This window comes from Scyliorhinus canicula, chromosome 11 (assembly GCF_902713615.1).
Source record: "Scyliorhinus canicula chromosome 11, sScyCan1.1, whole genome shotgun sequence".
NCBI lineage: Eukaryota > Metazoa > Chordata > Chondrichthyes > Carcharhiniformes > Scyliorhinidae > Scyliorhinus > Scyliorhinus canicula.
This window is the reverse complement of record NC_052156.1, coordinates 161830005-161848031: the sequence shown is the minus strand read 5'-3', so window position 1 is coordinate 161848031 and position 18027 is coordinate 161830005. Positions and strand designations below refer to the sequence as shown.

General features: G+C 45.8%; 1 protein-coding gene across 4 annotated transcripts in view; it reads right to left on the bottom strand.

Moving 5' to 3' along the window:
- Positions 1 to 18027, bottom strand: part of sfmbt2 (Scm like with four mbt domains 2) — a 192212-nt gene that overhangs the window by 167507 nt on the left and 6678 nt on the right. For all 4 annotated transcript variants that reach the window (XM_038811888.1, XM_038811889.1, XM_038811890.1 and 1 more), the window contains exon 2: positions 12796 to 12966. In XM_038811888.1, the coding sequence (XP_038667816.1) occupies positions 12796 to 12931 (136 nt within the window). In that variant the 5' untranslated portion in view covers positions 12932 to 12966. The remainder of the gene's footprint in view (positions 1 to 12795; positions 12967 to 18027) is intronic.

Genomic DNA, 18027 nt, shown 5'->3' with positions numbered 1-18027 from the left:
TGTTGCCCCCTAAAGATTTCCCAGTCCTCTCGTCTCCCACTAATCTTTGCCACTTTGTATGCGTTTTCCTTCAATTTGATACTCTCCCTTATTTCCTGAGATATCCACGGTCGATTTTCCCTCTTTCTACCGTCCTTCCTTTTTGTTGGTATAAACCTTTGCTGAGCACTGTGAAAAATCCCAATGGAAGGTTCTCCACTGTTCTTCAACTGTTTCACCATAAAGTCTTTGCGCCCAGTCTACCTCTTCACTCATCCCATTGTAATCTCCTTGAAGCACAAAACACTAGTGTTTGATTTTACCTTCTCAATCTCCATCTGTATTTTAAATTCCACCATATTATGATTGCTCCTTCCGAGAGGATCCCTAACTATGAGATCATGAATCAATCCTGTCTCATTACACAGGACCAGATCTAGGACTGCTTGTTCCCTCGTAGGTTGCATTACATACTGTTCTAGGAAACTATCGCAAATACATTCTATAAACTCCTCCTCAAGACTGCCTTGACCGACCTGGTTAAACCAATCGACATGCAGATTAAAATCCCCCATGATAACTGCTGTACCATTTCTACATGCATCAGTTATTTCTTTGTTTATTGCCTGCCCCAACATAATGTTACTATTTGGTGGCTTATAGACTACTCCTATCGGTGACTTTTTCACCTTACTAATCCTGATTTCCACCAAAATGGATTCAACCTTATCCTCCATAGCACCAATGTCATCCCTTACTATTGCCCGGATGTCATCTTTAAATAACAGAGCTACATCACCTCCCTTACCATCCACTCTGTCCTTCCGAATAGTTTTGATACCCTCGGATATTTAACTCCCAGTCGTGACCATCCTTTAACCATGTTTCAGTAATGGTCACTAAATCATAGTCATTCACGATGATTTTGACTCATTTACCTTATTCAGAATACTACGAGCATTCAGGTAAAGTACACTTATGTTGGCTTTTATACCTGTTTTGAATCTTAACACCTTGATCAGTAACTTCTCCCAAGTAATTTTACCTCTTAATGTTTCTCCTAATGTTCCTTGTCGTTGAACCCATATCTTCATGTCACAACCTGCCGCGTCGCTTTCCATTTATGTTTTTACTTCCCGTTTTATTCCTTTTAGTATTACTGGGCCTATTCACTGAGCTCCGCTCAGTCACTGTACCTTGTACTGTCACTCTTTTTGATTTTTGACTATGTCTTCTCTGCCTTACACTCTCCCCCTTACTGCATTTTGTTTCTGCCCTTGTTTTACTACCTTCCGACGTCCTGCATCATTTCATATCCCCCTGCCACATTAGTTTAACCACTCCCCAACCACTCTAACAAATAGCCCCCCAGGACATCAGTTCCAGCTCTGCCCAGGTATAACCCATCCAGTTTGTACAGATCCCACCTCCCCCAGAACCGGTCCCAATGCCCCAGGAATCTGAAACCCCTGACACCATCCCTTCAGCCACGTATTCATCCTATATATCCTGTCATTTCTACTCTGACTAGAACGTGGCACCCGTAGTAATCCTGAGATCTCTACCTTCGGGATCCGATTTCTTACCATCCTTCCTAAATGTGAGGATGAGTGTAATGAGTAAGGATTTTGCGAGAACCTTACATTTTACAATTGGAAAAGGGCCTCATTAAATTAAACAGGCATTCAAACATTGAAATAACACCTTGCTTGATAAGGTTACCATTTAAAACACAATTACATGTCATAATGGAACAGACAAATGTACTGATAGGATGACCTTTCCTTCTATCGGACTTTAATAGCCTGGAATTTGTGGTCAGTGGCAAAGTAAAGGGGGGTGGTTCAGTACAATGGGCTAAACAGCTGGCTTGTAATGCAGAACAATGGCAGCAGCGCGGGTTCAATTCCCGTACCAGCCTTCCTAAACAGGCGCTGTAATGTGGCGACTAGGGGCTTTTCACAGTAACTTCATTGAAGCCTACTTGTGACAATAAGCGATTGTTATTATTATTATAAATCTCACGCTGAATTTGAAGAAAGCTGCACACAAGGATATAGCAATCTAGTCATGTTCTCCTTTCCTGAAGACAGTTTAAATCTCATGCCAAATAAATTGGAGAAATCCAGGTGTCAACTCCAGTTGATGTCAGTAAACAAGGTAAGCAGTGAATCACACTAAAGTAGTTAAACACAGCAAACCAGGAAGTTAAAAGCACTGAATACCTTTAATGTAAAATTTAAGATAACAAAATAAATGATTGGATAAATTATAAAAATAAAATAAAATGCAAAAAGTTTAAAATGTGGATTTTATCAAAATGGAGAAATTTGGCATTCCACGTAAAATTAGTTTTTCAGGGCCGTTCATACTCCATTAAAAGCTCATCACACATTCAACAAGGTGTAAAAAAAAAAGGAACATCAAGACGTTCTCATCATTTCAAAGATTTCCTATAGATTGCAATCTGAGGGTCCTCAACAATACACCTCTGGAGAATCACTGATAACAATTTATGGATTTCCGCCTTGATCTGCGCATGCAGAACAAATGACAGGGAAGACTTATAGCTTCACCACCATTACCACTGAAAGATCCTGGCATTAAGTTCTGCTTTTATTTACATGGCACATTTTTGTGAGGGCCAAGAAAAATCCAGCATGAGTTTGTAGAATCAAAAGAAATAACTTAATTTACAATTACATATATACAACAGCAGCAGTACTCCACCACTGCTCATTCCTCTCGACTGGTTCCACACTGGCCAGCTCTATTATGCAGGTGACTCTGCAAATGATTCCCCCTCCCCCTCCCCCCCCCCCCTCTCTCATTGGGGAAGCTCATACTCACTAAGGATTGTGGGATTGCCATTAGTCCCCAGCCAGCAGTAATCAGGCAGGTTATAACACACTCAATGTAATACGGCATCCGAACCTGCGCGAAGTTGCAAGCTCTTTCTTTGCTTATTAAATAAACTGCATCAAAAATATCAGAAATCATATTATTCCTAATGATAGCAATGTGACGCTCATTTCTCTTAACTGCAAATACTCTATCTTATGTTTGTAACTGCATGGATGGTAATTTTTCTTTTGGCTGTACTTTTGGAAAACAAAAATAAAGCACCACTGATTAAGAGTCTGATTTTACTGTCAATAATGGTGCTTCAGGTGAGGTGTAGATGGGTTGTTAAATGGCAATATCCCAAAACTGGTGTATAGTTGCACCTACCACGCCACCTCACTGTCTATTGATCTCCATTAGACAGCATGTAGTTGCTCTATTTGCACTGTAGCTATGAACTAAAAATTTGTAACAAAAAGTTAAATTGTCATTACAAATGAAAACATCGCTTTAAAAAATGCAATCATTGTTAATTACTACCAATCAACATTTGGCATTAAAATTGAACTATTAGAGATATTTCAGAGAATTTCCCAAAATGGTGATGTTTTTAAAAAAATATTAAAAGAAAAATGTTTACTGTTGTTGATGTCTCTTTTCTTGTCTAATCTTTTTCCCCCTCTATTTCTTTCTCTGTGCCTAATTTAACATTGAAACTCTTGCTGCTTGTTTCTCAATCCTTTCATAGAACATACTGTGCAGAAGGAGACCATTCGGCCCATCGAGTCTGCACCGACCCACTTAAGCCCTCACTTCCACCCTATCCCCGCAAACCAATAACCCCTCCTAACCTTTTTGGACACGAAGGGCAATTTATCATGGCCAATCCACCTAACCTGCACGTCTTTGGACTGTGGGAGGAAACCGCAGCACCCAGAGGAAACCCACGCAGACAAGGGGAGAACATGCAGACTCTGCACAGACAGTGACGCAGCGGGGAATCGAACCTGGGGCCCTGGCACGCTGAAGCCACAGTGCTACCCACCATGCTACCATGCTGCCCATCTGCTTGATCTTTCATTTGACTGATTAAGGAGATGCACTGGTGGTTTCCTTGCTTATTCACGTCTCGGGCGTCCCGTTTCCCTCACTGCGCCACTATCCAAACCTGAGCACCCGGAGGAAACCCACGCAGACACGGGGAGAACGTGCAGACTCTGCACAGACAGTGACCCAAGCCGGGATTAGAACCTGGGACCCTGGCACTGTGAAACAACAGTGCTACCCACTGGGCTACTATGCTGCCCATAAATTCCTGGAAGCAACGGACGTCAGCCTGACGTTATTTGAACATGCAACCTTCAGATCTGGAGTCAGATGAGCTACCGTTGCGCCACAAATGCAAGTAATTGGTGAAGAATGTGGGCATAGGTTATGGGTTGCTAATACGAGACGAAAGAGACATGGACGCTCTTATCCAGAAGTTCACCCAGGTAACAGGTAATAACCCGGACGCAACAAAAAGCAACTCAGACACAAGCCACTACCAAACAGTTGCTGTTGGAAGAGCAAACAGGCGGTCAAGAGCAGAATCACTCCCCACAAACTCTGTCTGGAATGTCTGGAGACATTGAGCTACAGATTCCCACCAGAGGTGTTGAGAATCTGGAACTCAACTGCCTGAAATGGTGGTAGAGACGGGAACCCACACAACATTTCAGAAGCATTTAGATGAGCACTTGAAACACCATAGAATAGAAGGCTCCAGACCAAGTGCTCAAAATGGGATTAGATATTGCTTAATGGCCAAACATGATGGGCCGAAGGGCCTCTTTCTGTGTTGTTAAGCTCCATGACTCTATAAACCCAGGGCGAGGACCAAGACACACGAAAGGCTGGGTTCCAGAACTAGACGCCTGCCGATGTTATGGTTTCCGAGAAAAGGGGCACCTTGCTGTGCAATGCCCATACCAGAGAGCAGGATATAGCAGGAGAGGACGAGATGGACTGCAAACTCAGTTCTGCAGACAGACAGGCCAAGGTGGAACATCAGAACATGGATGTTTTACTGGACTCAGCAGCAGTCACCCCAGCAATAGTTCCTCGAGATAAAAATCTGTTCCAAGAGTAATGGGAGCAAGTGTGGTACCAAACTGTATATTTGCATGAGGCAGAGGACAGTCCGTCCCCGTTCCCCACCCACCCCACCCATTCCCCACAACTGATGAACCCCTGGAAGCTGAGGCAAGTGGGGAGGAGGAAGAAGATGGTCTACTGTGCGGGGTGGCATGGTGGCACAGTGGTTCGCACTGCAGCCTCAGTACCAGGGACCTGGGTTCAATTTCGGCCTGGGATAACTGTGTGGAGTCTGCACGTTCTCCCGTGCCTGCAAGGGTTTCCTCCGGGTGCTCAGGTTTCCTCCCACAGTCCAAAGATATGCAGGTTAGGTGGATTGGCTATGCTAAATTGCCCTTTAGTGTCCAAAGGTTAGGTGGGGCTACGAGCCTAGCTAGGGTCCTCTTTCAGCAGGTCAGTGCAAACTTGATGGGCCGAATGGCCTCCTTCTGGATGGCAGGGATTCTATGATACCAGAGATTGAACTGCCGAAACTGTAGGGAAGGGAATGGTGGGGTGAATTTGGAATGGCTCAGTTGGAAGACCCAAACCTTAAAAACAGGCCTGGGCACAAGTGTAAATGATTGATATCGAACAGAATGAAGCAACCACACCTCTAACCCGGCCTTATTTTGTGGTAAACAACCAGCTGCGATATAGAACGGAGACAAGGGTCCGTTGTGGCGGTTGGATGTGGGGTTGTTGGCGGAGGAGGAGGTGTGTAGGAGGGTCCGGGCAAGTATTGAGGGGTACCTTGAGGTGAATGATACGGGGGAGGTTCAGGTGGGGATGGTCTGGGAAGCCCTGAAGGCAGTAATTCGTGGGGAGCTGATATCCATCCGAGCACACAGGGAGAGGAGCGAGAGGAGTGAGAGGGATAGACTGGTGGGAAAGATGCTGGAGGTGGACAGGAGGTATGCAGAGGCATCAGAGGAGGGACTGTTGGGGGAGAGGCGCAGCTTGCAGGCTAAATTTGATTTGCTGACCACTAGAAAGGCTGAGGCACAGTGGAGGAAGGCACAAGGGGCAGTGTACGAACATGGTGAAAAGGAGAGTAGGATGTTGGCTCATCAGCTCCGCAAGCGGGATGCGGCTAAGGAGATTGCTGGAGTGAGAGACAAGAGTGGGAATGTGGTGCGGAAGGGGGTAGAGGTGAATGAGGTCTTCAAGGACTTTTACGGGGAACTGTACCGGTCGGAGCCAACGGGGGAGAGGAGGGGAATGGAGAGGTTCCTTGACAGGCTTTCTTTCCCGAAGGTGCAGGAGGAGAAGGTGGAGGGGCTGGGTGCGCCGATTGAGCTGGAGGAGCTAGTTAAGGGGATCGGGCAGATGCAGTCAGGGAAGGCACCGGGGCCGGATGGGTTCCCGGTGGAATTTTATAAGAAGTTTGTGGACCTAGTGGGCCCCTTGCTGGTGCGGACACTCAACGAAGCGTGGGAAGGGGGGACTTTGCCCCCGACGATGTCGCGGGCGCTGATCTCGTTAATTTTAAAGAAGGACAAGGACCCCCAGCAGTGTGGTTCATATAGGCCCATATCTCTCCTCAAAGTGGATGCAAAGGTACTGGCAAAAATCCTGGCCACCAGGATAGAGGACTGTGTGCCAGGGGTTGTGCACGAGGACCAGACAGGTTTTGTGAAGGGAAGGCAGCTGAACACGAATGTGCGGAGATTGCTGAATGTCATCATGATGCCGGCGATTGAGGGGGAGGCAGAGATAGTGGTGGCGCTGGATACGGAGAAGGCCTTCGATAGAGTGGAGTGGGGGTACCTATGGGAGGTGTTGTGGAGGTTTGGATTTGGTGAAGGGCTCATTAGATGGGTAAGGCTGCTATACGAGGCCCCGATGGCGTGCGTGACCACGAATAGGAGGCGGTCGGAGTACTTCCGGCTTTACCGAGGGACCAGGCAGGGTTGCCCCCTGTCCCCCTTGCTGTTTGCACTGGCAATCGAGCCGCTGGCGATGGCGTTGAGAGATTCAGAGAGGTGGAGAGGCTTGGTGCGAGGTGGAGAGGAACATAGGGTGTCGTTGTATGCCGACGACCTGTTACTGTATGTGGCGGACCCGGTGGGAGGGATGCCGGGAGTGATGGAGTTGCTAGATGAGTTTGGGACCTTTTCAGGTTATAAATTAAATTTAGGCAAGAGCGAGGTGTTTGTGGTGCACCCTGGAGACCAGGAGGAAGGAATTGGCAGGCTCCCGCTTAGGCGGGCAGGGGAGAGCTTTAGGTACCTGGGGGTGCAGGTGGCCAGGGACTGGGGGACTCTTCACAAGCATAACTTCACCAGACTTGTAGATCAGATGGAGGAGGAGTTTAAGAGGTGGGACATGCTGCCATTGTCGTTGGCGGGGAGGGTACAGTCCGTCAAAATGACGGTGCTTCCGAGGTTCTTGTTCCTCTTTCAGTGCCTGCCCATATTTATCCCCAGGGCCTTCTTTAGGAGAGTGATTCGCAGTATTTTGAGCTTTGTGTGGGCACATGGGACTCCGAGAGTGAAGAGGGTGTTCCTGGAGCGAGAAAGGGATAGAGGCGGGCTGGCGCTGCCAACCTTCTGGGGTACTATTGGGCAGCCAATGTGTCAATGGTGCGTAAATGGGTGATGGAGGGGGGAGGGGCAGCGTGGAAAAGAATGGAGATGGCGTCATGTAGAGGTACGAGCCTGGGTGCCATGGTAACGGCACCGTTGCCGCTCTCCCCCAAGAGGTTTACCACGAGCCCGGTGGTGGCGGCGACCCTAAGAATCTGGGGACAGTGGAGAAGGCATCGGGGCGAAACAGGGGGCTCGATGGAGGCTCCACTGGGTGGCAACCATCGGTTCATCCCGGGGAACACGGATGGGGGATTTAGGGGGTGGCAAAGGGCGGGCATCAGCAAATTGAGGGACCTGTTTATTGGCGGGAGGTTTGCGGGCCTGGGGGAACTGGAAGATAAATTTGGCCTTCCCCAAGGGAACATGTTCAGATTCCTGCAGGTAAAGGCGTTTGCTAGGCGACAGGTAGAGGGATTCCCTTTGCTGCCCTCGCAGGGGACGATGGACAGAGTGCTTTTGGGGGTGTGGGTCGGAGAGGGGAAGGTGTCTGACATCTATAAGGTAATGCAGGAGTTGGAGGAGTCGTCAGTGGAGGAGCTGAAGGCTAAATGGGAGGAGGAACTCGGGGAGCATATAGAGGACGGGACTTGGGCGGATGCCTTGGAGAGAGTTAACTCTTCCTCCTCATGTGCGAGGCTTAGTCTCATCCAATTTAAGGTGCTGCACCGGGCCCACATGTCCGGGACCAGGATGAGTAAGTTCTTTGTGGGTGAGGATAGGTGCACCAGATGTTCGGGGAGTCCTGCGAACCACGCCCATATGTTCTGGGCATGCCCAGCACTGGAAGAATTCTGGAAGGGAGTGGCGGAGACGGTGTCGAGGGTGGTTGGATCCAGGGTCAAACCAGGGTGGGGACTCGCGATCTTTGGAGTTGGTGTCCTGGCCTTTGCGTCCCTAGTAGCCCGTCGAAGGATTGTGTTACAGTGGAAGGATGCAAGGCCCCCAAGCGTGGAGACCTGGATCAGTGACATGGCGGGATTTATAAAATTGGAAAAGGTCAAATTTGCCCTGAGAGGATCAATACAAGGGTTCTATAAACGATGGCAGCCTTTTCTGGACTTCCTGGCTCAGAGATAGGTAACTTGGTCAATAGCAGCAGCAACCCGGGGGGGGGGGGGGGGGGGGGGGGTTCATGGAGGTGGGGCGAATGTATACGATTGTTAATATTATTGTTATTTTCGGTATTTTACTAAGGTGTGTCAATGTTGTTGTATAAAATCAAAATTTTTCAATAAAAATTATTTCAAAAAAAAAAAGAACGGAGACAAGGGGAGAAATTGAGATGGGACAGCTTTTTGTTCCCTGATCTTAACAAAACACACTGGGCGAGATTCTCCGCACTCCCGACGGTGCGGAGAATAGCGTGGCTCGTAAAATTTTGCGGCCACGCTGTTCCGACGCCCTCCCGCTATTCTCCCCCCCCCCCCCCCCCCAAACGCCCGACTCCCGATACGAATCGCTGCCGCCGTTTTTTTACGGCCGGCAGCGATTCACAGCTGACAGCTGGGCCGAGTTCCCAGCCCTTTACGGCTGTTTTTACGAACGGCAAACACACCTGGTCTGGCCGTTCGTAAAAATGGCCGTAAACACTCGCATTTTATAACCATGGCACCGATTGGCACGGCAGTACCACGGCCGTGCCAAGGGTGCCATGGGCCCACGATCGGTGGGCACCGATCGCGGGCAGCGGGCCCAATGCCCGCGCACTATTTGTCCTTCCGCCGCCCCGCAGTATGCATTCGCGGGGCGGCTGAGGGGCATCCCGGCCCGCGCATGCGCAGGTTTCGCGCAAATACGCGATGATGTCATCCGCGCATTCGCGGGTTGGAGTCTTCCAATCCGCGCATGCGCGGCTGACGTCATATGACGCGTCAGCCGGCGCTAACTCGGGCAAGCGGGCTTAACGAAATTCGTTAAGCCCGTGATGCCGGAGCTTACGGCGTCGGGCTGCTAGCCCCGACCGGGGACCAGAATCGGTTCCCGGTCGGGAAGGGGGTCTGGTGTCAAACCCGCCCAGGTTTGACGCCAGCCTTACGATTTCTCCCGGTTTGGGAGAATTGCACCCACTGTGTTTGATCTAGCCCATTTACTAGGGGGACACCTGGGGAGTACAGAAGGCAAAGGAGCGACTGCTGAACCAGTTTACTGACCAGGAGTCCTACAGCATAGAAAAGGTCCTCCTGCCCATCACGTCTGCGCTGGTCAAAAACAATCATCGAACCATTCTAATTCCATTTTCCAGCACTTGGCCCCAGCCTTGTATGCCCTGGGATTGCAAGTGCACATCGAAAATGCTTTAAATATTATCAGGGTCTCTGCTTCCACTACCCTTTCAGTCGGTGAATTCCAAACTCCCACCACCCTCTGGATAAAGAAGTTTCTCCTCACATCCTCTCTAAATCTCCTACCCCTTACCTTAAATCTATGCCCCCTGGTCATTGACCCATCCACCAAGGGAAAAGGTTTGCTTCTGTCTGCACTATCTGTGCCCCTCAATTTTATACATCTTTATCGTGACCCCTCTCAGTCTCCTTTGCTACAAGGAAAAGAACCCAAGTCTATCTAATCTCTCTTCATAGCCAAAACTGTCCAACACAGGCAACATCCTGGTAAATCTCCTCTGCACCCTATCCAGTGCTATTGCATCCCTCCTATAATGTGGATTCCAGAACTGCACATCCAGCTGTGGCCTGAACAACATATTATACAGTTCCAGCATAACCTCCCTGCTCTTAACTCTATGCTTCGGCTAATAAAGGCAAGTATACCATATGCCTTCTTAACCACTGTATCCACCTGCCCTGCTATCTTACGGTTATGTGCAACAGTTTTGCAGAACCTACAGAGAATGCCAGGCCAGATTATCAGAGTCCACTCATTCCACTTCCCTTGATAGACACCCCTTTAAATGCATCTAGTAGGGACCCTCATGTAGTCAGCTAAGGGATATCAATACACCTTAGTGATAGTTGATTATGTTACAAGGTATCCTGAAGCCAACCGGCTTTTTGCCACTACAACCACAAATATAGCAGGAACATGTCTCTTATTTTCTCCACCGAGTCAGTCAACCAAAAGGAGATCCTAACTGACAAGGGGACCCCCATTCATGCCTCAGATCATATGGCCCTTCAGAATCCACTGAATATCAGCCGCAGACAGATGGCCTAGTGGAAAGATAAGTCTTAAAACAGATGCTAAAGGATAAAAGAAATTGGGTCCAGCTATTGCCATTTTCATTACTTGCCCCTCAGACTGCGACAGGTTTCTCGCCATTTGAGCTTCTGTGTTCCACAAGACCGTGACGCCTACTGGACACCGCAAAAGAATCCTGGGAGGATCAGCCATGTCCTCATCAAATGCGTCAATCAAATGAGAACATGGATACATGTGATACTTCTAATAGTAAAAGGAACAATTGGAGAAAGCCCAGGTGGCCCAGACCAGGGCTTACAACAAGAGGTGCCATACCCAAGGTGGGAAATCATATTTTGGTGCCGACAGAATGCAAGTTCCTTGTGAGGTGGAAGGGACCCTATGAAGATCTCAAAAAGGTAGGTCTGGTTACCTATAAATAAGGCAACCAGGTCGCTGAAAACCAGAGCGGATTTACCATGTAAATTTACTGTAAAAGAATTTAGCCTCCCTAAAACCTGATCCAGTGGAAGAGGACTGCGTGTTAGAAGTGTCACTGGGGGGTTTGAACCCATAACAGAAACAAAAGGTGCGCGAATTCTTGTTCAAAATGAAGATGTGTTCTCTAGTCTCACTGGAAGAACGGCATTTGTACACAACACAATAGTGACCCAGCCCGTAAGGCAAGGCTCCGACCTTATCGAATATCTGAAGTCCGACAAGAGGCCAGATGGGAAGTCACGATAATATTGGAGATGGGATTATTGATGAGTCTCAGTGAGCCCGACCATCTTGGTACCAAAACCTGATTTGCAATGATTTTTGTAAAATCAATGCCATCTCCCTCATTGATGCATACCCCATCCCCTGGTTTGGTGAACTAATTGAGCAACTGGATACATCAGCTCCCTGGATTTAACAAAAGGATATTGGCAGGCACTTCAGGTACGGCGTGGTGGCACAGTGGTTAGAACTGCTGCCTCAGCGCCAGAGACTTGGGTTCGATTCCAACCTCGGGTGACTGTTGAGTTTACACATTCTCCCGGGTTCTGCGCAGGTTTCCTCCCACAGTCCAAAGATGTACAGGTTAGGTAGAAATTACCACTTGGTGTCCAAAACGGTAGGTGCGGTTACGGGAATAGGAAGGGTGTCCTATTAGAGGGTCGGTGCAGGTACTGGAAGGCAGTATTTCCAATACTCGTTCCTCCACTTTCTAGATAGTGTCCTTCCCTCATGCAACATGGTTGCTGAATACAGCCAGGTCTTACATATGATGAGCACCAGCAATCCCAGGTAGAACTGGCGACCTTCAAACTGGAAGTGCGGCCACGTCAGCCTTGGAGATAAGGTTCAGGCCCACCACTCTGGGGTGATAGAACCCAGAACCCAGACCCTTGGACAGTCGTTGGGGTGGGGGTGGGTGAGCTGATGGAAAAAGCCTCATTCTACGAGAAACAGGTTTGGTCCTCCAGGTATGCTGGACCCTTGTCTCCGCATGAGTGCTACCTTTCGGCTCCTCCTGCATTTCCTCCCCGGGGTTATCCACCATCCCCTCCTGGTCCAGCAGTTCCTCATCAGATGAGGCCATTTTCTCCCTCCTCCTCCTCCTGCATGTCGCCCCTCTACTGTGCCATGTTGTGGAGGGCACAGCAGACCACAGATGGTTTAACCACCACGTTATGCCCGCCGTGAATTTCTATTTTGGCCTCTCCCGCTATTTAACTAGCGCACTCAGATCTGCACCGGGAGCAACACGGTGGATAAATCGCGCCCCAAGTGTGGATCTCACCCAAAAAGCCGACTGGAAACAGCCCGCCAAACCCGCCCTATATACGAATTTTTAGGGGGTTGAAATCCACCCCTGGTGTGCTATGACAGCAATACTATGCTGACAAGCTGCAATCTCACTCTTTTCATCACTATATCTCAGCGTTGTGTGCCACATACATCATAGCACTGTTCTAAAGCCCAATCAGCATCACCAAGTGCTCCATATGACAACACCATGTAATCAGAGCAATATGAATAAACCTGGGTCAGCACTTGTTTCGAAGATTTTACTTCACAGTCAGTTATATTTGGAAATTCAATGTTCGACTGGCTTTTTAAATAACAAACACTGAATGGGTACCTGAGCCATACTGCTCTCCATTTAGATTAGCTGAACTTTGAGTCTTCAAAGTTGTTGGTTCTTGCATACTTGAAATCAAGGGTTTTCTGCTTTCTGGTTCCAAGGACAATAAAGCCTGTTTGGAGCATTCAACCATTTCCTCTGGTCTAGGTCATGCCACTTAAACACTATCTGTAGAAGGAAACAACAGGCAAATTAATACAAATCATCAAAAAAAAATTATGTTCATATACATCAGAGCAGCCGGAGGTAAACTACCCACAAATTTAGTCTCTCGGCTTAACATTGGTCAGGACGCAGGGTATGCAGTGAGCCGGCAAGGTACATTGACTTTCAGCGGGTCCAGATGATCCCAGCAGGAAGAAAGACCCAAAAATCCCACCCATTGTTTTGGATTATCCTATTCTATTGCATCCAACTGCAGGTACATTACCTATAGCCTATTACTCTTAAATGTGTGGAAATGTGTGGAACCATCAAAGACAAATTTCTCTCAGGAACAAAAGCACAGAGCTTACACTGAGTTAGCTAAAAATAAAGTTCAGACTGACACATTCACAAAATCAATTTGTCACTATTTACAATATAAGATGATTAGACTTGTCCCTCCACCATCAGTGTCAAAAAGAACTATGAAATTAAAATGTGCAATTTGAGATTTTACCTCAGGTTTTTCCAATATAAATGAGAGAAAACTGTCATTTAAACTGAACAGTGGAAATCATGCTCAGATTTCCTCAGTTATATTATACGCATCAATATTCAAATAGGTTTCGCTACAATTCAGCATGCTTTATTTCAATAACACCAACAATCATTTTATCTTGGTGACGCAGCAACTCAATGATGTTGCCTGTGAGACATATTTCTGTGTTTGTTATCCCTCGGGATCAAAGAACTTAAGGCCAATCTCCTTATCTGAGACACTGTCCTCACTCCAACTTCCCTTCTAGACTCCCCATCCTTGGGAAACTTCCTTCCATTCTATCCAACTCCTTAAAAGCTTCATATGTTTCAACTAGGGTATTATTCTAAAAAAAAGGATGGTTTAGGACATATATGCCCAATCTACTCAATCACTCCTCATAATTGAAGAATCAGACTCATGAATCTCTGTTGCACTCACTCCAAGGCTGATTATCCTTCCTCAAGTAGATGTAGTGCACATGGTATGAACTGCGGCAAGACAAGACGTATTTGCTCTTATACTCCATGTGTAAGTATCAATTCAGAATTGTTAACCTATTGTGGAAAGTTACCACAGCTTACTGTATCGAGTGCAACAATATTGTAACCCTTGGCATTCCCTGAAGAAATCCCAGAATAGTCAAACTCCATTCAAGACGTCCAATGTTATTTAAATAAAAGTGGAGGGACTTCAAAGTTATAATGCCATCATTAGACAAGATAATAATGGTTATAAATCACAGGAGCTTTGGGATCTCAGTTCATTTCTTTTGGACAATTTGAAAAAAAGACTTTTATGCTGGAATCACTCAGGGCATCTTAATTCTCTATACATTGTCACCTTGTCACAAAATGCTTTATAGTTTGCACTGATCCTCATGCTGGTGACTGTTCAGTTGATTTTTGGCAGATATATCGAAGTAATCTGTCAATAGACGACTTGAAGTTCTAATATAATTGAAAAATGATTTCCTCCCCAATAAAATGTCCTCTGATAATACTGTTTTGAGAAAACTCAAGGTAGATATTTTCCTGGTGGTTCTCCGCAAGTTCCCAATTGCAAATGGACTATTGAAAAACACCGATTACCCAGTATGAAATGTTTCCACAAAAACCACAAAACGTTGTAGCACCAGTATCTCCCCCTAACACTACTGTCAGAGACCTGGGACAACATATGCACATATTTTTCAGGCTTAGTGCTCACGTTGGCAATGACAGGATAGATTTCCCAAGTATTTGTTTATTTTCAATACATGTGACACTCTTTCCTTCATAAAATTGTTGCGGAGTTGAACTTTTCTCTTTGCAATCTGTGAAAAAGAAAAAGATAGCAAGGCCATTCCTATCAAGTAAAACATCATCATGAAATGACACAGACAAGGGCTTACCAACTAACTCTATAAAGATATTAGCACGCAGGGAGTGTAGTCGGGAAGTACTGGTTAGGCGTGAAAGAAAGTCAATTTTTCAGGTCAAGATGACCTTTCATCAAACATGGCCTCTCTGATAAAACATCACCACAACCTGAAATGTCAACTCTCCACAAATACTGTCTGACCTGCTCAGTATTCCCAGCATTTGCTGTTTTCATTTCAGGTTTCCAGCATCCTCAGTATTTCAGTTTTGTAGGAGTGCCATGGAGAGTAGGAAGAAACATTCCTTTGTAAAGTTTTGACATCTTGACCTATTATCATCTCAGAAAACCTGCTCATTGAAGGCCCAGGTGAACTGCAGCCAAGCTCAAGCCTTTTGTTTGGTGGGTCAACATGCAATCTTGTGCTTATTAACTAATTTCAGTGTGGACACTAGAAAGCAGTAGAAATGCAAAGTACATTTGTTACTGAGAGCTATAATAAATTACTGTAGATGGTGTCGGTGAGGGGGAGGCAGGGTTTGCTCCGTGCAGTGGGATTCTCCACCAACAGCATAGCCACGCCCACAGCGGCGCGGGGTGACCACAATGGAAAATCCCACTGGCAGATGGAGGGAACAGAGAATCCCACTGCCGGCGAGGGCACGCCACCCAGGATAACGTCGCTGACGGACTAGAGAATCCTGCCCATTATGTTTTCTATTACCTTGGAACTGCTGCTCTGAAGGTAAATTGATATTTATTTACAAATCTGGTTTAATAGTCATTTATTTTCAAGTGTTTGAGCGTGGAGTACAATATCAATGAACTACAAAATCAACAACCTATAAAGTGGCAACATCCACATTTATATTGCTGACAATTGTCATTTGACGGAGATTATCTGTTTAAACATTATCCACTATATGGCGGCGCAAGGGTTAGCACTGCTGCCTAGGGCGCTGAGGACCCGTGTTTGATCCCGGCCCCAGGTCACTGTCTGTGTAGAGTTTGCAAATTCTCCCCCTATCTGCATGGGTTTCACCCCCACATCCCAAAGATGCGCAGGGTAGGTAAATTGGCTATGCTAAATTGGAAAAAAAAATGGGTACGCTAAATTTATTTTAAAGAAACATTATCCACTATAAATAACATTGCATGGATTTGGCCTCAAACATTAGGACTAAATATGGGTTGTACGTGAATTTGTCGGCAGCAAGGCCAGGAGGCAGCCTCCTAATTAGTTGCCTCGGGAATTGCCAAACCATTAAGGATGGCAGGTGGACTCTCGATGCTGTGGGCCCACTCTAGAACCTCAGCAGCCCACCAGGAATGGTGAGCACTGCTGAGACAACTCAGATACCATGATGGTGCACCAATGTTGGGCTGCACATTAATGATTTTTGTTTTTAAAAACAGCATTCTATCAAACAGGTTGGAGGGTAAACCTCTTAGCTGGATTGATAAAAGCACAAAGTCACAGCAGAGATCTGTCTTAGCGGTTATGGAGCCTCTGGCACCAATCAGCTATAGCATGGAGCTGTCCCAACGCGGTACTCCACTATTTTCCTGGCCCCCCTGACTCGAAGTCTGCCACCATACCTCCAAGTCTGCCACCATAGAGTTGGAAAAGTTCAGCCACTTGATTCCAAACAATAGTGGAGCAACTTTTTCCTCCAAGCCTGGGTGTCATCAACAAGAAAACATCTAATGTTTAACATCATTAAATATTTGTTTTTTTAATGCCAGGATATTTCAAGTCGAATTATGCAATTGCAAGGGGGTGGGTTTCAGCTCATAATTCTATTTTGGTAATACACCATTTTCTTAAGAGAAAATTAAATTCCTCCTGCCAAAATCAAATTAACAATTTGATAATTATATGTTATCCTATGTTCCCTATAATCCAACGGGCTGTAAAGACATGTATTGAAGTGGAATTCCAATAGAAGCTAAACTAGGACACGAGAAGTGATAAGCAATGGGAAAAGTTAAAAGCAAGCAATAGAAAGGTAAAGGGAGAGTAAATGTTCTGATACATGCATAGAAGTTGTGGGTATAAAGACTGAAGATGAAATGAAATATATAAAAATACAAGTCATTGAGTTTAGTGCAAACAAGTCAATTATTTGCATTGCATAATAGTTAAACGTATTTAATGCTTTAATTGAAATAATTCTATATTGCTCCCAAGCTTGGCACTAAAATTGTCGCACTGATTACATAAAGGTTTCAAAAAGTAAACAATATTTCAAAAGTTAATTGTTAAAATACATCTAAGTGAATGTGCTCATTCGTTAATTTCCCTTTGAATCATGCACAATGCCCAGCAAAATAGGTGCAAGGTGCGGGATTAACAAAGGTACTCAGAATGTAAACATTGAGTGCCCCAGAATGATCTCCTTGGCCTTGTTGGTTCCCCTTTGATTAATCAGCCAGAAGTATCATGTGAACAAATTGCAAAAATAACCTTCCCCATATCGATGTGAAGCACAGCACTTCAAACATGAAATACCAGCTTTCATATCAGCTCACCCTTCACTACTTTTATACCATTCAGAAAATTTGTCTGAAACAATGCAGCCATGACTTCATGTTCGATTTTGCAACAGCATGGCACTACTTAACAAGATAACTATTCAGAAACAAGACTCTTTTTAACCTTAAAATCTATGTGCACATTTTTATCCTCAACACTCAATTTTACTTGGGCAAAATCCCCTGGTTTGTTGTCCCCTGGTATCTAACCAGAGGGTTGAGTGAGGCTTGAAACTCAAACCAGGTCCTGTCCTCATCCAACCATCAATGCACACATTCCTCTCGAAATCAAATGGATAGCCATTAGGAGAAGGAAAGCCTGCTAATTGACCCCTCCCCAATTTAAGGGTGTGAAAATTAACTGCAATGCCCCATCTCAGTTTGGCTAACTCAGTGAAGGCCAAAAATCAAACTCGTAACTTGCCACAAGTCCCTGGAGAAAACGTTAATATAAAAAGTATAACAAAAAAAAAGTTACAAATATTCTTATAATGAAAACGTCAAATGGTTTTGAGAATAGGTTAGAAAAATTAAGGACATTATCCTTGAAGCAGAGGTAATCAGAGAATTGTTATTACAAAATCTTGAGAACAGGCAACCATGTAGATTAATGAATAAATGGTTTATTAAGACAAATAACTATTGACAGAGAG